Raw genomic sequence first — 23,761 nt, forward strand, 5'->3', positions numbered from 1 at the left:
GGGAAGGGAAGGGAAGGGAAGGGAAGGGAAGGGAAGGGAAGGGAAGGGAAAAGAAATCTTATTTGTTATTTAACTGAGCATCCTGTATTTTATCTGGCATGCCTACCATGAAAGAAACAATCAGTTTCAAATATGTTCCCTTCCTGAAGAGCAAGATGCCTGGTTACAACAGTACAATTGCCAGTTCTAACAGCTCTTCTTTACTGTGTCATCGTTTCTTTCCATCCCACCTTGCCTTCTCCCCATTCAAAGCTGGAAGGGTCAGAAACAGCAGCTAATCTGAGGGAGAGGTGATAAAATGAGAAAAAGAACAGAAACCAGGGTTACTTCTGCCCCTCAAGGAAGACAGCAGGTGTCAGGCCACCTAGAGATAGGCTGGTGAAGGGGGATAGGAGAAATCATATCTCTGATGGAAGATTTAAATGTTACTAAATTTCTTACACTGGATATTAGTTTATCACTCACTGTATGACTTAGAGAGATGGTAAGAATCATCAGAAATACTAAGTGTCCATCCAGTGGCAGAGAAAACTCCCCCCATTGTGAGAAAGACAAAAAAGAAAGTTGGCTGGGCACGGTGGCTCACGTCTGTAATTCCAACACTTTGGGAGGCCGAGGTGGGCAGATTGCTTGAGCTCAGGAGTTCAAGACCATCCTGGGCAACATGGTGAAACCCCATCTCTGCTAAAAATACAAAAGTTAGCCAGACGTAGTGGCACATGCCTGTAGTCCCAATTACTTCGGAAGCTGAGGCAGATGGATCACCTGAGCCTGCGAGTTCGAGGCTGAAGTGAGTCGAGATTGCTGCATTGCACTTCAGCTGGGCTGACAAAGTGAGACACTATTTCAAAAAAAAAAAAAAAAAAAAAAAAAAAAGAAAGAAAGGTTGCATTTTCAACATCCTATGTGTTGCACTTGTTCAGTGTACTAATTATATTTTAATAGATATGAATATAGATCTATATCAATGAAATGTTTCAAATTTTATGTGCATCAAGATTTTGTGAGATTATTTAAGATAAAAATAATTCTGTAAGTCTAAAACTAATAACCTTGCATATTATAGTAATACTACTTATAAAATACCTGATTATTGAAAAGCACTAAATATTAATGAACATTAATAAAACTCCTCAGTATGACAGTTCTCTAACCTTTGTGTCACAATTTTTTTCACTTTATTGACATAATTACATCAAATAAAATTTATCAATTTTAAGTGTATAACTCGATGTTTGATTGTTTGTAACCCAAAGGATAAATGCTTGAGATGATGGATACTCCATTTACCCTGATGTGATTATTATACATTGTATTCCTGAATCAAAATATCTCATGAAACCCATAAATATATATACCTACAATGTGACCACAAAAATTAAAAATTAAAAAATGCAACCTTCGCATCACAAAATATTGCAAAAGAATCTGGTGAAGAACTATGATTTCACAATGCAAGTACACAGATTTTTTCAGACAATTTCAGGGTGTTTGTTACTTCTTAAAAGCCATCCATGAATATCAGATTATAACTCTTATTCAGTCTTTTCCTCTATACTGGTAGTTAATTATTTGAGGCAATAAATACAAATTTATTATACTTTATATCTAAAGTTCTTAAAATTGGACCTAATATTTTAAATATTAGTGTTACCTTTTTAAATGAATGCTAACTATAAATGCTAAGTTTTTATCTATTTGAGTAGCAATATAATACTATCAGAACATATTAATATGATTTTCTTTTTTAGATGCAGATTTATTTTTTCCATCTTTCAGTGGAAATTCCTATTTAGAACTGCCCTTCTTGAACTTTGTCCTGGAGAAGGAATATAACAGAACTGTTACCATCTTCTTGACTATAAAAACAAACAGTTTAAATGGAACTATTCTTTACAGTGAGTATTAAATGTTTGACTTCTTGTATGTCATGTTTCTTTCTCAAACGTTAATCTATTGAATCATTGATTTATTCATTTAAATATTGTGAGAGAACTTTTTCAGACAAGTGCATGAAGCATTACCAAAGAGAAATTTTAGTTCTTTGTAGTTTCTCTAGAAGGTTAATTTATGAGTCATTCAATGGAACGTGACTTACAAAGAGGCTCTGGAGCTGACAAGACAGAATTTAGCAAGCATATGAATTTGACAGCATATGGCTACAGCAGTAAAACATAAATGCTGCAAATGTTTCAGAGTATATTTTTATGATATAAATCACTAAATATAAATTATATTCAATACTTGATAACTTGGGAAAAGGCATTCCAAAGCTGGGGTTCATTTGACAATCAAGTAAATTCGTACCACTCTTTTAGCAACATCTATTATCTTGATATAAGCTGTTTTCTTCAAGTAGTATTAACAGTATTTGCTTAAGGAAATGTCTTTATATGCAGAGTTCTCTGCATTATGCAATTTGCTCATAAAGGTCTCTATAAGCAGAATTTATGGGCCTCTTCTCTGAATGAACATCACTAAGCTGTATTAGCAGCAGTATTCAAAATTTGACAATTGTTTTCTCTTTTGAAATAAATGCACAATCATTTGAACAATTCCTCATATTGGAGGTGTAATGTCTTTAGTATGTTAACAGATTATCCCCTTTGGGGCAACTTATTTCCCAAATGATTTGCTCCTCTACTTTGAAACAGTTTGCTAAATTGATTCATCATTCTGTACTTTCTAAACAAAATATAAAAGGTTTTATTATTTGACAATGAGTAAAATGCCTAAAAGAAGCATTTGGGGAAGCCGGGTGAACTTAGTAGTTTTCATCATGAAATTAAAACTAAGAATTTATGTTATATTTTAGAAAGAAAACTTGCCAGGGGAGGCCAGTATTATTTATTCCCCAGGAGCAGAGGCACCCATGTTTAAATGATAGCTTAAGAGTGTCTGATTGATTTATGTAAAAAGAGAGAAGAAAATACAGAAGAAAAACTTGTTTTTGTATACAAAATCTAAGTGCTGGTACATGCCCATGAAATTTGGAAGTAATAGCACATTGCAGCATAAAGAAAACAAGAACAGAACAAAAGACACAAACAGAATAATTGAAAGACACAAAGAAAAGTGATTTTCTGGCTTTGCAATTTTTTTTAAGTTATATAGAATTAGAAGGTGTTTTCTTGGGGAAAATGTATTTCTACCAACTAAAAATAGCTCATAGTTAAAGCAGTACCCAATCACTGGGAATTCTCCTGCTTTGGGTTCATGCTCCTGGCTCATGTCCATACCGACACTTGGATGTGTTATTCTTGAAGGCCAGAGAAATACAGGCCAAGCGTATATACACTCTATTCAAGTTTGTACTTTAATTTAAATCCAATAAAAGTCAAGCTGATGATAGTGCCATAGGACCATTTCTACCTTCCTTATTCAATGACCTACAAAAACAATCAAACTAGAAATTATTAGTAAAAAAAATAATGTCACTGTAATGATTATCCATTTCTGCCCTTATATAAATTGTTATTGTTATAGTACCAGATTCATCAAAGCTGTTTACTCTAGAGAGTTTTAGAGCCCATGAAGGGAGAAAATATTTTTGTTTGTAAAGCATTCTTTCTGTTCATTTGTAAGGTGGTAATTTAATCCTACACTGTTGGGAATACCTCAGCGGAATGTTTCCTGGGGTTGCTACTTTCTATCCTCCTAGATTTGTCATCCTCATAAAAAGCCTCACAGCAGATGAGCAGAAAGATTTTTGCAGTTCAGTTAGATACCGGTAATTTAAAAGGTGTGTCCCTTAACTTAGGGAATAATTGCATTTCCTTTGAAATCAGTATATTATGTGTAGGAGCAATTAAAAGTAGTGAGAAAATTAAAACAGATGTTTCACTTCAAATTTTAGGTGTTGATTTTGTTTGGGTTTCTGTGTTTTTAATTTTGCCATTTTTTTTTTTTTTTTTTACTCCTAAACATTTCAGTTCAACTCAATTCCATTTCACAAACATTTTTTGAACATTTGTATTTTATATCAAATCAAATATTTAAGGGACAAGGATAGAGAACTGTCAGGCTGATAAACCACTGTCAGCTTTGAATTATATTCCTGGTTCAAAACTGCACATTTATTTTGTCTCAGTTTGCCTCACCAACTAATTGATGTTGAAAAGGAACAAAAGGAAGATAAAACTTAAATCCTTATGGGTTACAGTAAAAATCCTTAGAAAGGATAGCTTAAAAAAGAACCCTCTGTGGGAGAGAGACAGCTCCGAGAGCAGCAGTCAAGATGAAAAGAAAGTTTTCTGTATCTGCCACTGAACCAATTCAGAATTCTGGAACCCAGTCAAAGGAGCTACTAATAGGTCACAAGAGAAGGGATGAGACCACACAAAATTCTTTAGGTGCACTTTCAGAAAATGAGCTCTATTACACAAGTAGTATCAATCAGGAGGTTTCGTCATGGGATATATTACCATGCAGTTGGATCCATTCTGTGCTGCTTCCTTGAAAAGAAATAAGCATGCCATGTGGAAGTATGTGATCTTTGAGAATTAGGAGCAGACATCTGACCAAGTCCCAGGAGGCAAATTACATGAGCAACTCCACTGGGAGGAGAGGATTCAGAAGCGATCGTTATATTACTTAATGTTTGTATTTAAAATAGGAAGCAAAAGAAGGTCTAGTCTTAGATAAGAGTAGTTGATAGGCTAGTGGAATTATTGGGGCCTCTTTATTTGCATTTATGGAGGACTAACAGATTTCTGATACTCCTGGAGAAAACAAATTAAATCTGAAGAGTCATAACACCTGTCTTTCTCTATAAAATGATTTCCAGGAGAATATACAATATCTTCATTAGATACTTATTGTATTTCATTCCAATGATGTGGCAAGGCCAGAGAAATCCCACAGCATTCTCTGGCATCATATTAGATGGCATCTTCTTTTTTTCTTCTAAGGAAAAAGAATGCTCAGTTGTTTTACTCAATTGTGGGCACCATAAAATTCTTTGAATATCTTTTTCCCTCCTTAATGGGTCCCAATAGAGCTAGCTCCAGACAGATATGGGAAGGAGTAGGTTGCAAACATGGATGGCTGAATTCATGCATTGTCATTCATGAGAAGCTCCAGACAGATATAGGAAGGAGTAGGCTGCAAACATGGATGGCTGAATTCATGCATTGTCATTCATGAGAAACTGCTATTCATTGTTATTTCATCTTTTTTTATGACAGCAAAGACAAATTCAACAAATTCTGAGTGCCTAAAAAGTACATAGCTTTCTTTGGGCAATGTGAGGGATACAAAGTTGAATAAGTGATGGTCTATATATCCCTAGTTTCTCACCTTTTAGTAGAGAGGTACATAATTTTTTGGGCAACCTGGTTGTGACATGTCTTAAATTAGAAGTATGAATTAAGAACTGGCACAGAGTAGAGAGACTCATTTTACCTGGAGTCTGTGCTTACATCTCCTCACTAAATAGAAAATACCTCTGTATTAGTCTGTTTTTACACTGCTAATATAGACATACCCAAGACTGGGTAAATTATAAAGAAGAGGTTTAATGGACTCACAGTTCCACATGGCTGGGGAGGTTTCACAATCATGACAGCAGACAAAAGACACATCTTACATGACAGCAGGCAAGACAGAACGAGAGCCAAGTGAAAGGGGAAACTCCTTATAAAACCATCAGATCTCATGAGACCAGAACAGTATGGGAGAAAATGCCCCCATGATTCAATTATCTCCCACCGGGTCCCTCCCACAACATGTGGGAATTATGGGAGCTACAATTCAAGATGAAATTTGGGTAAGGATGCAGCCAAACTATATTAATCACTTAATCTGAAACTGCGTTTTATAATTCCATATTCCCTCCACCTCCTCAGAACCTCCTCGAGTGACTTGCATAGAGTACATACTTGGCTAGAATAGTTAAGTTTTGTTTGTGAATTACTCAACCTTGATAGTTGTGATAAAAAATAACTAGGTATTTAATCTTTAGGAAATTCTCCCATTGAACATTGTTATAATTTCTTCCTGATAGAAACACACAAATTTCAATGGTTTAGTCAAAATGTAGCTTGAAACAGATAATTTTTTCACGCATTTACTTAAAAAATCAGGAATATAGCAGGAGTTGGCAAGTTTTTCTATAACCATCAGAAATAAGTATTTGAAGTCCTACCATAGTAGCCTGAAAGCAGCCATGGACAATATATAAATGAATGAGTGTGGCCATGTTTCAATTAAGTTTTTATTTGCCAAATCAGACAGTGTTGGAATTTGGTCCATAGATCATAGATTGCCAATCCTTGACCTAGAATTATGTGATTCATTAAACTTCACCTAAAATAGAACAATTATATTCTACTTATACAATTGAAATTTATGAAGAAATAAGTCAATGAAAGATACATTTAACCTGCTTAAAACAGGGCTTGGCAAATGGCAGGCCAGAAATAAGTGACTTATTGAGATAATGCTTTCACTCCTTTCCTCTTATATCTTGTCTAGGGAATTAAGGTCTTAGGATGCAAGATTGTTGTCTAAGAAGTGTTATGACTGTTATATCCATTTAACAGCCATGTTCATCCTAGCAACAAATAGACCAAAAATTGTGGCATCAAAAATGGGAGAGCAGGAAAACAGACAATTGGTGAAATTTGGAGTTTTCATTTTTATTCATTTCACCCAAATGAAGAGGACCCATTTCCTCTAAGAGTTGTGTATTACTAGTGTTTTTTACTGGTTAAGCACAATTAGCAGACTTGAAAAAATTAAAATAGGCTGTCTCTAAATTTCAGAAATTGGCCCAAAGTCAATCTCCAATAGCATGTAATAAACATGGGTGTAATCATTAATTATGTACCAGGCTACTGCCATGATCCTTCAGTTCTCCCCAGAGCTTCTCTCTGTCCGCCATCTTCCCACTGACAAACTAGCTTATCCTAACACTGGTTATCATCAGCCCATGTCATCATTGTTGCTGTAAGCGGTCTTAAAATCATGAGCAACTGCTGCTCAGGTTGCTACTGGAATTACTGCTGTATACAATCCAAACCTTTAGGGGGAACCAGAAAAGGGGAATTCTAAAACTACAGAAGAAACATATGTTTTCCAACAGAGATCTCAATGCAAGATAACCAGTCTTTATCATGTCATGAAGGCAGCACCAGGGATAAAGAGATCATCTGACTGCTCCCACAGGTAGCCCTGATTGAAATGTCAGTAGATAACTAAGGATAGATTTGAACCCAAGTCACTGTGAGCTACTGTACATATAGGAGACATCTATTCATCTTTCTATGTCTTAGTTTGATTACAAGTTATGCAGATATATTTATATTACCAAACTTCACAATGTTTGAAATGTATATCCATATAAGTGTTTTGAAAAATACAAAACACCATAAAAATGTAAGGTGTTTTTCTGTTAAGGTAGATGATAGAAATCCATGTCACTTTATGGAAATTTCCAGATTTAATAATCTAGGTACCTGATTTAATAGTGCATTTTCTCTACTGATAACTATTAATTCTATAAGGAATGATGTTAGATTTTATTTTGATTCAAACCAATAACCAATGAACTTCTTTAGAATGTTTATAAATGATCTCAATTCAAATTGTTGATATTTGGAGCATTATTACAATAGCTCAATTAGAGAAGAATACCCGTGTTTAATGAGAGTAGTACCATATAAGCAATCAATATCTTCAATATTTCAATAAAGTGATAAAGTATCCATGTTTAGAAAATTCCAGATCCACAATTCAACTAATATCTAAGCAAACTAAAATTGTAAAAAATTGACTAGAATATCACTTTTTCTCCATGTGATATTTCATTATTATTTCTTTTTATGAGACTAATTATATACACACATATATTTGTATATATCAGATTCAAACTTGTTAGAATTATCTCTCTAAAAGCTATGAGATTTAGATACTAGAATCTATGTTTTGAGAGGAATATTGTTATTATTCATTGTTCTAAGCAGCACTTTTATGCTTAACAAATCAAATTAGCAATCATTTTATTATGATAAATAAAAATTGAGAACTAGAGATTTTGTAAAGTTTTGAAATGTAATCTGGATAAAACATTCTGAAAAAAAATCAGTAAATGATTCATTTTCAAACTTACTACAAAGCCTAAAAGCATGAAGAACTGTTACCACATTACTTCTGCACCAACTTAATATTTCGAGAAAAGGATAGGTTCACACTTCTCTAATGGATCATCAAGCATCTTTTCAGTGAAACAACAGAATGACTTTCTTTCAACGGCTTAATGGTAAACTCTTCTTGAGCTTTCAAGTCCTGCCTGAAGGTAGCACCAATTAGAACATTATGGGGAAAATGTTCTAAACACTGCCTTTAAACATTTGCCCTATATATATTTGCAAACATACATATAGAAAGATTCACATTTGCTTGATGTCTAGATTCAATGAGCAATGTTGAACTAAATTTAATATGACATATGGATTACTCAATCCATAAGGTTTAATGTAAAAATGCATAAATTTATCTAAGAATAGTCATAACTTACAATTTTCTTCAGTAGTTCTATTTTGGAAATTCAAGTTTCTTTCTCTTTTCCTAATTGCCACTAATTTTTCCATTCTAAAATCAAATAATTTTTATCATAACTGTGTTTGAAAAATTGTCTTTAATACTGTTTGAAAAAACCAGAGATCCTCCTGAATGTGTTTATTCATAGCTTTTCTCCACTTATAGAATCCTAGGTTTACATGATACAAAACCAATTGATTTGAAGGTGAGAAAAGTCAAATGATATGTCTTTTCTTCCCTAAAGTGATTCATTTGCTATAGAATCATGGAAACACATCAGTAACATCAGACCCTCCCTTTCCCACCTACCATCATATGTTATTTGCAAAACACTTTGAACTTTGTAAAAAGTATTATATAAAACCAAATTGCTTGTTAATGGAATAAATCAGTATGATAAATTAAAACCTGTTAATATATAGCAGACTGTAAAGATAACTAAGCTTCATTGTTCATTTTATTTCCATTACATTAAAGCAGTCTTATTTTATACTGTACAATAAAGCATCTACAGTCCATAGGATGTTAGTATACTTGAATAAGACTATTCATTTCTGTCATTGATGTTAGTGGCTGACCTTTGTTTAAAAATAACTCATTCTTGCATAGTACTACATACATCTTGTTGAATGTGTATAGTCAATCTTTAAAATTCAGTTTTTGAAGTTTTGAAAAACAAACGTTGTGCATATGGCACAACAGCTTGACCTAAATGCTCAGCTGTTCTGTTCTACCCTATGCTATATATCCTATTTTTAAGTCTTATCTCAAAAATATGAGTCTGAAATGGTAACATAAAGCAGTTTATTAAAAATATTAAGAAATAGAAAACTTCTGAGTAGAAATGATAGAATGGAGCAGGATAACAGACTGTCCTTTAGTGCGTAACACCCTCCCCACTCACAAAATGATGGAAGTGGAGAACAAGTCAACAATTCAAGAAAGAACCACCTTATGCCATTTTATAGTATAACATTTTACAGATCTAAGGAGTAAAACACAAGTACTGGTGCAGTTTTGTGTTTCTAAATATGCTCCATCTCCCAACCACCACCTCACCTCCACTCCAGAAAAAAAGAAGTCAAGAATACAAAAAATTGTTAATTATACTCTCAAATTCAGATAAAAGCAGCCTGTTCAACTGAATAGGAAGCCATGGGAAAGAGTAGAAGCCAAAAAAAAAAAAAAAAAGTGGGTTCACTTTGTAATTACTTACTGAGCTTTATGCTTATAATTTCTGTGATTTTTCTGTATAAGTCATACTTCAATTAGGAAAGTTAAAAAGAGAGATCCATGGGCTTCCAGGGACAGACGTCCAAATTTTAGGTAAAAAGAGAAAAGATGAATGAAGCCATTTATGAATTTATGGATAAAGTATGATCTCATTTTTAAAAATAAAATTGGGATATGTAAATATTTGTATGTGGGGAGATAGGTGGTAGAAAAGAACATTTCAAAGTGGGGATGAATAATGAGATTAGGGGAAAAGAAATATTTATCTTTTTTTCTCTATATATTTCTCTGTTATTTTGAATTTTATAGAAAATGCATGTTGCTTTGTAATTAAAATACAAATAAGCATAAGAAATTAGAAATCAAAAATAAAATTTAAACATTAGATTCAATAATAATAATGCAAGTTATTAAAAACTCAACATGGCACTTTTCATTCATTATTTTATTTAATTATCACAGGAGTTCTAATACTCACAATAATTACTCTCACTACCCCATTTTAACATATGGGGAAACAGGTTTAAAATAGTTAAGGACATCTAGCTACTAGGTAACAGAATCAGAAGTTAAAACTCATGTCAAATTAATGCTGTTAATACCATGCTATCCGTCAGCCTGTGGACAATAATGTATGTTTCTAATATGGTACTTACTACAGTGAATAATTATCTAATACCACTCCTACAAACCCTGTAAATTAGTCTTTGATGGCAAATATTGTGTTTAATTATCATTAATCAACAAAATATAAATCTACATCGATTACTAATATATTGTTTTCTCTTAAAGGTAATGAGAGTAATTTTGGAAAGCAGTTTCTTCATTTATTTCTTGTGGAAGGAAGGCCATCAGTTAAATATGGATGTGGAAATTCTCAAAATATTTTGGCTGTTTCTGCTAACTACAGCATTAACACAAATGCATTCACCCCTATCACAGTACGGTAAGTACTGTACTCCACAATAGTTCTTTTGTGCTGAACTTTTGTTTGTTTTGAGATGGAGTCTTGCTCTGTCACCCAGTCTGGAGTGCAGTGGTGTGATCTCAGCTCACTGCAACCTCCGCCTCCCGGGTTCAAGTGATTCTCCTGCCTCAGCCTCCCCAAGTAGTTGGGACTACAGGTGTACACCACTTTGCCTGGCTAGATTTGTTGTTGTTGTTGTTTGTTTTAGTAGAGATAGGGTTTCACCGTTTTAGTAGAGATGGGGTTTCACCATGCTGGCCAGGTTGATCTCGAACTCCTGACCTCGTGAGTCATCCTCCTAGGCCTCCCAAAGTCCTGGGATTACAGGCATGAGCCACCGTGGTCAGCCTGAACTCTATTTTTTAAATGTTATTTGCATGTGTAATAGCCACCCAAAAATGAAATGAATTTTAAAAGTTCATCTGAAAATTGTTTTGTTTACCTTTTAATTTTTGCTTTTGTTTTACTTGTTTATTTTTACAGTTTGGTGAAATGAACTACAAATTGAACTAAGCCATAATTTAATACTATCCTATGGCAATGAAATTGCACACAGAGTAAATCAATTTTATTGAAAATATTATGGTACAAGCAAATAAATTAACGCATCAAGTTGCTCAGTTAAAACTAACATCCAGTTTAACTGTTCAACAAGATATCTATGGATTACAGCTGCTAGGAATTGATTAGTGGGAGCCCTTGACTGCACAAAAAAAGAAAACTCAGTAGAAAAGAAAAACCAAACAGAATACTAAATGGAAATGTCTTTCTGGATTATATAAATTTTTGGAAAGCAGTCTTTGAATTCATTTATGCTTCAAAATTACAAAATATCAGAAAAGAGAAATTGCTAAATGATGGTCACATCTCAGGGGCATTACTAAACAAAATTTACATATAGCAACTAAGAATTTAAAATTTTTCATCAGTACAGCTCAAATTTTTCATCTAGTAATAATGGTCTCCAGAGTTACTCTATGTCATTGAAAAATATTCTGTGACTGAGTTCGTCTTTAAAATGATAATTAGGTAAGTTAGTCTAATCAGCAGGACTCTTGGCTAACCTATGAAGGTTATATAAATTAAATAAACTTTCTCAGAAACTGCATCAGTCTGAAAATAACATCAACAAAATTGACACCAATATGAAAATGAAGCTTCTTACAGGCAGGGATGGTTTCTTACTCATTTTTAATGCACTTAACAGGACATCTGACAAATAGGAGATACTCAGTAAATGTCTGAATGAATGAAGAAATGAGGGTGTCTGGGATGGGTAATTCATTTGATTATAACAAGAAGGCAATGAAATTACTAAGGTAATGAAATTATCATTTGTAAATTAGATATACCCTTTGGAACGCCAAGTTCTATACAGACAAAACAAACTCCTTCAGATCAACAGACAAATATTTCAACCATTTCTGTTATAAGTGTTTGCTATTGATCACTAAAAAGAACCAGATGAGAAGCTAAATAACAGAAAACTATTTAAAAGGTGTTTCTATTAATAAGATCATCATTTATACAGTGTCAACAATTTATACAAACAATAGCACTTTCAGTTATACATGAAATAATTGCTTTTCGAGGTCAAGTTCTTAGAGAAATGATTTTCTTCTTTACTTTTAAGTTGTAACCTAATAGAGCAGTCCTTAAACCACTCAGATTCTGAGATAGCCTCGGGAAAAAAATAATCTGTAAAATAAATATTGATGCTTCCAGTAAAACTGAAAGGGACTTTCCAAGTGTTTAATTTTATCAAAACTTATGTAAAAAGGAGATATTACATTACTCTGAATGTAAAAATGCAAATCTGCTTTGTGTTATAGGCAATAGCCTACAAGAGCTCAAAGTGACAATAAGCTGACCCTAGGACTACATATTACATATTATATATCATTCATGTAAAACTTTTGAGTGCTCATCTGCTAAGCACGCTCTCAATGCCTTAATATTTGCATCTCATTTTTGTGTTTCTCCTTGTTTTATTCTGTATTTAGTTTCATACATTCATTTAACAAATGTTTCTTACTCTATTTGTAGCACTATACTAAGCTACTAGAATTCAATGGTAAGCCCAAACAGAAAAAATCCTAATTCTTATGTGTATACAGTTTACTGAGGGTGATTGACAAGTAGACACACTAATGAAGGAATAATTTAAGATGTGTTGTAAATGGAAGAAACATGATGCAGGAAGAATAAGTTAAAAAAGTAACCTAGCCTGCGCTAGAGAGACCAAAGAGCTTTAACAATTAATAGAGGTAAACTTGGTAAAACAAAAAACAGGCAAAGCAGTGGTTATGAGTTTCAGGCAGAGGGAAGAGTATGTGAAAAAACCCTTTGGGAGGCAACTGGGTCACCTGAGGTGAGGAGTTCGAGACCAGCCTGGCCAACATGGTGAAACCCCATCTCTACTAAAAACACAAAAAAATTAGCCAGGCAAGGTGGCACATGCCTGTAATCCCAGCTACTCAGGAGGCTGAGGCGGGAGAATCCCTTGAACCCAGGAGGTGGAGGCTGCAGTGAGCCGAGATCCTGCCACTGTACTCCAGCCTGGGAAACAGAGCAAGACTCAATCAATCGATCGATCAGTAAAACAAACCCCTATGCTAGAAAAAAACATGGCATATTCAGATTCAGAGACTCCAAAGAACAGTGTGTTTTGAACAGAGAAGCAGAAGAGGGTGGCTTAGTAATGGAACATGAAGTTTGAAAGGTAGACAGTTTGCAAATGCTGTCTGGCCTTGCAGCTATGTTAAGGAATAATTGCAGGAACCAGTTAGATGGTTACTGTATATCCAAGTAAGATATGACGGTGACTTGAAGTAGACTAGTGTCAGAGATAAAGTGACATAATTAGGAGCAAAATTGTGACTTATTAAATACTAGGAGTAAAAATAGAGGTGTCAAAAACTAACACTCATTTCTTATGTGCAATTGGATAGCAGATTTTATCAGACACTGAGATAATAATAAACAATGCAAGAAGAGCAGGTTAGATTGAGAAGATCTTGAGTTTAAGCTTGAGCATGCTGAGATTAAGGTGCCTCTGAAACACAAAGTGGAATTTTCAATTGAATATATGGAAGTAAAGGTCAGAGAAGGGATCTGGATGGAAAATATGAATTTATGAGTCATCACTGTGTAGATGATAATTGAAACCATGGGAATGGATGAGAGTATATAGTAGAAAAAACTGCCTGGAGTGACTCTTGAGGAGCTAACATTTAATGATGGTATACTGGAAGTTGAAATCATTAAAGAGTCTGAAAAGGAGTAAGTAGGAAGTAACAGCCAAAAAAGGAGTAGAGTGTCATGGAAGGCAATGGCAAAGCTTATCAAATGCTCCAGTCCACTGGACTGTCCACATGATTCCATGACCTGAAGACTTCAGTGTAGCAGGATAGAAGCAGCAGCCCAAGTAGAGAAAAATCAAGATAATATGTTTATACAACTCCTTGAAGTTTTAATGTGAAAGTATAAAAAGAGGTAAGATGATAACTAGAGGAAGGTGAGGAATCAAGAGAAAAAAAGTAAGATGAAAGAAATTTGAGTATGTTTAATTAATTGAAATTACTAGTTGAATAAAAATTGTTAATACACAGAAAACTGATAAAAAAGGGAGAATATAAGTTTCTTTTTTTTTTTTTTTCTTGAGACAGAGTTCTGCTTTTGTCACCCAGGCTAGAGTGCAATGGTGCAATCTCAGCTGTGACCTCTGCCTCCAGGGTTCAAGCAATTCTCTGGCCTCAGCCTCCCGAGTAGCTGGGATTACAGGTGCCCAGCACGACGCCTGGTTTCGCCATGTTGGCCAGGCTGGTCTTGATCTCCTGACCCCAGGTTATCTTCCCACCTCAGCCTCCCAAAGTGTTGGGATTACAGGCGTGAGCCACCACACCTGGCCAAGAACATAAGTTTCTTAAAAGTTTAGGCCAGTAAGATACAATGTACATGAGAGAAGATTCCTTCCAGAGGGCAGGGAAAATAGAGATACATAGCCTGAGGCTTCTGATTTCTGTCATTGTAGATGTCCCTGGATTTATGATTGTCTTTATCTGTCCAGTTGTTTATGTCACCTCTTGCTGTCTCATCTGTTTAGTCTTACTTCTCCATCACTAACTGGGCAAAATTTAGAATTTAAGGGTCTTTTGGTATGGCTTTTTCCAACTTAATTCTCACTAACAAAACTCTCACTATGCAAATACAGGGTAAATTTCTAAAAAGCATGTGAATTAGGTACCTTTTTCATCATCATATGAATGTTGACAGAATTTCTTCAATATTAAAGAATTTCCTGATGATAAAAAAATATAGCATGATTGCTAAAAACTTTTTTTTGAAACAGAGTCTTGCTCTGTTGTCCATGGTCCCACTGCAACCTCCAACTTCCAGGTTCGAGCTATTCTCCTGCCTCAACAGGCACACATCCCCATACCTGGCTAACTTTTGTATTTTTAGTAGAGACCAGATTTATGTATGTTGGCCAGGCTGGTCTCGATCTCCTGACCTCAGGTGATCCACTCCCCCACTGGGCTTCCCAAAGTGCTGGGAATAAAGGCATGATCCACCATGCCCAGCCTAATAAAAACTTATTTTCAAAAATTAATGGAATAAACCATTAGCCCAACTTGTAAAATATGACTTTTTGATTTGTTATAAGCTATTATTTTTTATTTTGTTATTAGCCAGTAGTTCCTCCAACTAAATCCATCTTACATCTGTAGGACAGGGAGAAGTAGAACAAACTTGAATAAGCCACTTGCAGTGATTGAGGTCAATTCAGTATCAAGATAGAAGTTCTTCTTAAATGAAATGGAGCAGAGATCACAGTTCTACAGATACATTGTAATTCATACTCATGCACAGTTTGTCTTTCATTTCAACGAATTTTGAAAGGGATCACATAGAGAGAGCTATTGGTTTTCACAAGGGTTATTCTCTTTTGGGGAAGTTCAGAAAAATTGTCTTACTATATATATACACTTTTTTAAGTTTCTGAAGTTTAAAATTTTCTGGCACCTTTAGTGTCTGTTTTACACTAAAGCTAACTTTTACCCAGTATTTTGTTCTCTAAAAAAGCCCTGTGTCCTTTCTTGTAGGTGATTTACTGTGTTATCTGCATGTTTAAAGGCACATAGCCTATTTCCCCTTCCTTAGATGCTACTATCTAACACTCCTGAGAACATTTCCTCAAAGATTTATCCAGAGGTATAAAGTTATCCATGTCTATTGAAGGTATACCTAATACCTAATAATTTATTTTGGTTAGCAAACTCTTAGGGTAGTTGAAGTGGGATGTTGGCCAAGAATTGCATTACTGCCAGAGCAACACAACTCCAATAGCCACTTTTTTATAGGTCAGTGTAAAGAAATGCATGGCTTAAGATCATCTGGACAGAGGCTGGAAAAGTTTCTAGTAGTTGGACAGCAAGAACCCTTATTAGTATTTGCTAAAACCCAAACATATGTCAAGAGAAATCAATGTAGACATATTTAGCACATTACCTTTGATAATATTTGGTTCAGAAAACCAAATAAAACCTGCTAAGTTTTATAAATGGCCAAATTTTTATCTCCTGTTGACCTTTCCATGTTTGAGATAAAACCTCATGCATATTATATATGTATATTGGTGCAGATTTTGTTAAATTCATTTTAATTAGCTCATTTCTCACAGTTGTTTAAGAAAGATAGAAATTTGTTGTAATGCAAAATCCACATTAACTTCACAAAACGGGAAGAATGATTCTGAGTAGTACTGATTTTGGTCATATCAAATTAAGATACTAGTAAGTAATTTATAGAAAAATATGAAAGGAAAAGATGACTTCCTATAATACCCATATTTAATTTGTTAAAGGCTCTCAGACACCTCTACTCAACATCAGATTCCAGTTATGTACCCTTTCCCCACATATATCCTCTGCATTGCAGCTTGCTTGACCAGATGGTATGGACCTATATAACTCAATACGGAGAATGAGCAAGAGACCATTCCATTTCATGTAAGAAAAAAAGAATATCCATACTCTATTATCTGTAATTTTGACAGTAACTAAAAATGTTACCTATGTTTCTAATTTTCTAAAATATACAAAAGCTTTTCACATATTCCTGATAGTTTATATAATATAACCTATGGATTTCATGCTGGTAGTCTTACAGCCAGGAAACTATGTGAGAGCCTCCACTTCTTGAAACAGATGGTGACTTTTGAACTGTGCTAAATCTATAAGATATTAGATTTATTCATAAAATGTTGCCATGTCAAAATGGAAACTTTGGCAAGATTTTCACATTAAAAAGGTCAAACTTCATCACTTCAATATTAATTTGTGTATCCTTTTATCAGCTCTTCCATCTGGTATTTCTTAGAGGAAATGAAGGAAAACTCAAGCACAATATGGGAAATATAGGTAATACTTTATCATTATATTGGCATGTATGTAAACATATAAAGCTAAACATTACTCCTGCATCTTTATCCATGCATAGCCTGTTCTTACATAACATACATAAAAACTAGCTCAATAGCAAGTTATAATGCAGTTTATTTGTACTAATTTGTGGAGAGCTACTGTAAAACAAAAATTTCTTTTATTACATAAGCTTAAGAAAATCTTTAAAACATATCTATGAATCTGTAAGTTGGTAATTTTAGTACTATTTGAGATTATTGGATAGAATGTTCTACTATATAAAGTTGTCTCCAAAATTTGTATACTTCTTGAGAAACATGGAAGTATTAGTTTGGTGCTTATTGATTCAAAAATAAAGTGAAGCGTCTCAGTCTGAATGTGAACTCGAGTCTACAGACTATCTTTACGGAATAATATGCCAGTGGACTCTCCCGGCCAGTTTGACATTTAAAAAACATATTTGAAGTGATTTGATTCTGTAATCACATTTGTGCCTTTTAATTATGCAATTCACTTCAAATTTTCAAAACAGAATGGCAATTAAAATTTTAAAAGTCAAGACTAAGGGCCCAAATCCTCATCTTACGGAATGCAGAGAAGAAAAGACAGAGAACTGGTTGATCCTCAAGTCCTGAGAGCAACCACAAAGACCCTACTGAAGAGAAAGGGACTACATCTATAATATGAAATGAAAAATGAACTTCATTTTGAAGATTAGAAATTTATCAGGGTACAGCAGATGAAAGAGGATCTGCAAAGATATCAAGGTGTAGATAATAACATGCTAATGGAAGAAAATGTATGATGAGAACAAAAAGTTCCAGGTGAAAGGATGTTTACCTCTTTAGCAAGTCACCATTAAACACTGTCATTTCTAATGCAGAGCATAACAATCAATTTAAAAAAAGGCAAGAAATGTTTTGAGCACTAGCAATGTATGCTGAGGAAGACTCCAGATTTTCTTCATCCGTTAAAGTTAGTGGTAAATTTCTACCACTGTCAGAAAAGACTACTGGAGAAGTTTAAATTATTTTTGTGCAGTGGCAGAGTATACAACAAAATAAACTTCATTTCTTAAAAGCCTTCTAATTCTAAAATGTGTATAGTTTATCACTTTCAAGACAAGATTTTGACAGTTATATGAGAAAGTAATATGAAACAAATGAAGACTTGGGGAAAATCAAATTGATAAAAATTGGGGCAGAATAGCAATAATTGATGGGGGTCAGTGAACACTCTGGCATATAGCACAGTTAAATAATAGGATTTAACATGTTGAAAAGTAAGATTCAGGGGAAACATCAAGAGATTTGTTAATTAAGTGATGAAGTGGAGATTTAACAATATATTTATATTTTGTGTATTTTTCCTCCCACTTCTGTAGTCCTCCTAGCTCTCCTTAATTGGAATTTATCATTATAGCTAGAGAATATTTGATTACTTCCTTAAAATGACTATCTGGAAAGAGACTTTATTGTGAAAAATTTTTGAAGCCTGTTCTTAGTGGTAGAGCTCAATCCTTGAAAACATTTCTCTCAATTAACTTCTTTAGAATAATTCTCACTGAATTCACTCAAAATATAGACCATTCTATCAAAAAACAAAAACAAACTTTACTTTATAAATGAAGCTAAAGGAAGCTATGCCAACTTCCTCAACAAATTGCTCATGACTTCATCAATGTATGAATAAAATGTAGATATATGTTGATATAAATTGTTTTACAATTTAACATCTGAACTCTTTTCCACCCAACACTATTCAGTTAAGAATAATTTAATGCTTTTTAAAAGATTTACTAATTTTCTTTAAAATTGAAAGCTGGTTCCAGAGACAGGTACTGGTATTCAGCCAAAGTGTTTGAACTCAATAAATATAGAACAAAGAATTTTAATATCTCTTCAGATAATTTATTCTAATGCCATCATAAGACACAGTAAATTTCTGTTTTATGGTATTTGAAATAGAATCCTGTCCTGGTTCCTCTTACTTTTTAACTTTGTAATAGCTGGCCTAATTCTAATAGCCAGTAATATCAGAACTCCATCTTGCCCTTCAAAGACAATGTTAAAAAGTTAAAAAGAAGGAGATTGCAGGACAAAGCCCTATACCAATTACCATAAAACAGGAATTTACTGTGCCTCATGATGACATTATGTTCACAATACCCAGTGGCATCTGCTGATCCACAGAGGGGCTGGTTAGACACCTAAGTACAGCTCCCACCATTTGAAATGCAAAAATTTCCAGTCAAATGAGGTGGACAAGATAGACTCAACCATGCCCTGGGAATCCCTTCCCCTCTACCCAAAGAATAAAACACCAAAGGAACATTCTCCTGTTCGTATGGTAATAGCAGTGTCACTCATCCCTTTCACTAGGGTGCAGTAGCAGAAATTAGAGTGAAGGAGAATCCCAATTCCTCTGGCACCTCAGTCTCAGGGAAAGTGATAGAAACACAGTTCCAGTTTGGTGTAGCCTCTTAGAATAGGAATATATGGAATTCTTAGAATAGGAAATGTAGGAATGTAATAGGAATGTCTTCTTAGAATAGGAAAAAATAAAGTCTTGGATTGATGATGCACAGTAATCACCAACAAGCAAGTCTGATACTTGGCACCCATGGGCAAGCAAGTCCTGGGAATTTCTAAAAATATTTGGAGAGGGAGCGTCTATAATGGATTGTAACTCCTGCAGTTAAGAGTGTGTATTCTCAGTCACTGAAGCTTAACAACTGCATCTTAGGTCAGATTCCTTGGAAACGGTCTGTGTGCCATGGAGATTTGCATGCACGAAGTTTATTAGAGAATGCTCTTAGGAACCAACACTTGGAAAGCAGTGAGGGAAACAGGATTGAATAGAGGCAAACGTTGAATTGCAAAGTAGTTGCACCAGAGGCCTCAGCTGTCTATAAGGGAGTCTGGACTTGAGATGTTCATATTTTCCTGAATTTAGTCAAGAGGATCAGGTCTTTGCATCCCCTCTCATCCCCAGGGGCCTCTGGGCAGCACACCATAGCATTCACTGTAGCTGATTGAGGCTGCTGGCTACAATCAGCACTTACTGGCTGAAGAAGCCTGAGACACTTGGGTTTGACTTACACCTAAACAAGCCTAGGTTGTTTTTAAATAAACTAGGCGTATATTCCCACACCTGCTATCACCCCATCAGGGAGCCAAATTCCCCGTGTTAGCGACTGGTTCTACTGTTTCTGAGGAGTGACCCAAAGAAATAGTGACCCAAAAGAAATAGCTTCAGAAGAACAGCTAAATATTCATCATACCAAAACCATAAAATGCTAATTGTATAGATGTGCATCAGCATGGACACATGTAACTCCAAATAAAGTCACTCATTGATACATCATTAGAACATACAGCACAGCCCAAGTAGGGTATAGCTGGGTATAGAACAAAAGAAGGAATGTTTATAGATTCATTCTGCTTCAAAATGACGGCACAGGACATGCAAAAGGCAGAATCCTGCAAGTGAGGAAGTGAGGAAGCAAAGCACTCTTTGTATAACTACAAAGGATCTTACCTATTTCTTTTTTGAAACATAAAGAAAAATAACACTCATTTTTCTGCTATATAGGTTTCTGTGACTATCATGTATATGAAAGCTCTTTCAAAAACATCAAGTATCCCTCAAACGAAAGTGTTATTGTTATGGTTTGTCACACACACATATACCTATTTCTTCTATTGCTGCCGTAGGACTAGAAAAAAAAATGCTGCTTTTTATTTTACAGCATCTTATTAAAAACACTTCATAATTAGGCAGTTAGCACAGCGTCTAATCCACTATCCTCTGGGGCAAATGTCTTTGAAGGTTCTTGCTTTTTAGGCTTGTCTTCCTTTGCAGTTTCGTAAACGGGAAGGTGATAGTCCTGGAGCCATAAGAGGCCAAGCTCGGGGAGGGTCATGGAGTGAGCACATGCCTCTTCTTATCTGTATTACAGTAAGCAGATCTGTTTCCTTGACAATAGGAAAGAAAACTGTCCTGATGATTGTGAGGTGGATAAGTAAATGTCTGTTAAGTTTTGGCCCTTTTATGTTTAAAAGATATGCGGAAAACTTCACCTGCATTACAGTAATCTCATTTAGTCATTTCTTCATGTCCATTAATAGCTATGTAATACATATTTATTTTGCACTTATGTGACAGCCACTATAATATTTTTATACACTATCTCATTTATTCTTTATAATATCTTTAAGGGGTAGTAATTTTTCTGATACTCATTTAAGAGTTGAGGAAACTGGGACTTAAGGAAATTAGGTAATTATCTGAAGTCATGCAACTATAAGTAATTGTAACAGGGTTCCTACGTAGACCATTTTACTCTACATCCCTTATATTTAACCACGCTGTACAACTCATTCCTGAAATATTATTTAAATGAGGTCACTCTCAAATCAAATCACCAATAGAAAACTTTCCCTTTCTCCATCATTTATCATTTCATGAACAAATCATGTGTCTTATAATCAAGCTTTTTTCTCAGCTCCTTCCATCTTTATCCTCCTCTAATACCCAAGTCTTATGGACTTGCCTCTCCATTGAAGCCATAATCTCTACTGTCCCAAACACAGTCCTACATTTTCCTACCACATGTATCGTAGCTAATACTACAATTCCTTCCTAAATATTCTGGGTTTTTTTCCTATGAAATTGTATCTTATGCTTTCTGCAAGCCATTCACCTTCTAAAAGCTAGCCTAGACTGGTCCCAACTTTTACTCAACTCCTTTTGCTGTCAATTCCAAGCATGCTCATGTCTTGTAAAGGATTTTTCTATTGATCTTCTGTTATCCCATCTCCAAAATCAAACAATAAATGGTACAGGATCTCTTCCTTTTGTCACATGTAAACTACTATAAGAATGCTAGGAATAAAGTATGTATTTATTAGAGATAATCCTTAAGACCACATGTGAAACCAAATCAACACCATATAAACAAGTATGTAAGGGTTGAAATGTTACAGTCAGAAGAAAATCAATTATACAGACTTCACCATAGGAATCTTACTAAAGGGGATTAGTTAAGTATGTAAAGGCCATGGAAATTCAGCTTTATAGAGAGATTTGCAGTAGGTTTGCCATATGCAGATATACAAATAAAATGCTCATATGAGAAATTAGAAAATTGACTAGAACCTAATGAGAACTCTAAAAGTTGCAAAAAAGGAAATGGCATTAGTAGAGGGCCTCCAAGGTTAAATGGAGAGGCTGATGATTCTAACTTTTTTCTTAAAGAAAATGTCTAAATTATGTTAATGATAAAATAGCTATCACTAATTAAGCTCTTACTATTTTCTAAGCATACTTCTTGGTCTTCACCTGTAGTTAATTATTTACACCTGTATTTAATTATTTCTAATATTCACCCAGTGAGTTACTATTATACTTATTTTAAAGAAGACAACATTGAGGCACATAAAGCCAGAGGACACTGAAAAAAAATCACACAGACGTTTTCAAAGTAAAGAAATTTGAATCCAGAGTCTAACTCTAATCACTACTCAATATTGCATGGTCTATATTACCGGCAATAAATGAAGTTAAAATCTCTTATACTTTACATTTCATGAAAACCTTAAGAAACATTCAAAATTCTTTGTTTTTAATTATAAAATATGCTTTATAAAATTAGTGAACATAATTTTGGAAACTCAACGGTAATAAAAATTAAACATGTACAAAATCTAAAACTTTTATTTTCTATTTTCACTTATATGACTGCCATTTTTCTATTAGAAATTTCACATAATAAAATTTAGCAAAATTTTATTCTAATTATGATAACATATTGAAAGAAACATGGAATTGGCATACCATTTATAAACTCTGGAATTTCAAAAAAAGGGGTAGAAAAAGTTGCTTTTACTTATCCCACAAAATACATATGTATAAATTTAAACATTTTTAAAGGTGTTTATAAATTATTATATGCTGGTATACTTATTATACATCAAAAACTTCAATGTCTTTGTTATTATGAAAAAAGCTATGTATTAGTCTGTTCTCACACTGCTATGAAGAAATACCTGAAACTGGGTAATTTATAAAGAACAGAGGTTTAATTGACTCACAGTTTGGCACGTCTTGGGAGGCCTCAGGAAACTTACAATCATGGCAGAAGGCACCTCTTCGCAGGGTGGCAGAAGAGAAAATGAATGCAAGCAGGGAAATGCCAGATGCTTATAAAACCATCAGACCTCGTGAGACTCACTCACTATCAGAGAACAACACGGGAGAAAGCACCTCCGTGGTTCAATTACCTCCACCTGATCCCTCCCTTAACACGTGAGGATTATTACAATTCAGGATGAGATTTAGGTGGGGACACAGAGCCAAACCATATCAAGCCATAACATTCTATTACTTAAAATTTGTTAGGCTATAATTGGTAAATACTGTTTAAAAAGTTTTTAAAAAATATTTTTTTCATCTTAGAAAATTACATGGATCAATTTTAGTTCTATTGTAGACACATGTTTTTAATTCCATAAATGCAGGAAAATTTAGCACATTCCCCTTCTATCTAATACGAGGAGGTATGTTATACTAAAATGAATACTTATTTCTAATT

General features: G+C 34.3%; 1 protein-coding gene across 1 annotated transcript in view; it reads left to right on the forward strand.

Annotated features, from left to right (window-relative positions):
- EYS (eyes shut homolog) overlaps positions 1-23,761 on the forward strand; it is a 1,801,461-nt gene that overhangs the window by 1,424,567 nt on the left and 353,133 nt on the right. Inside the window, exons 27-28 of the mRNA XM_026455461.1 lie at positions 1,752-1,898; positions 10,567-10,720. Coding sequence (XP_026311246.1) covers positions 1,752-1,898; positions 10,567-10,720 — 301 coding nt within the window. The remainder of the gene's footprint in view (positions 1-1,751; positions 1,899-10,566; positions 10,721-23,761) is intronic.

The sequence above is a fragment of the Piliocolobus tephrosceles genome, chromosome 5 (assembly GCF_002776525.5).
Source record: "Piliocolobus tephrosceles isolate RC106 chromosome 5, ASM277652v3, whole genome shotgun sequence".
NCBI classification, from domain to species: Eukaryota; Metazoa; Chordata; class Mammalia; order Primates; family Cercopithecidae; genus Piliocolobus; species Piliocolobus tephrosceles.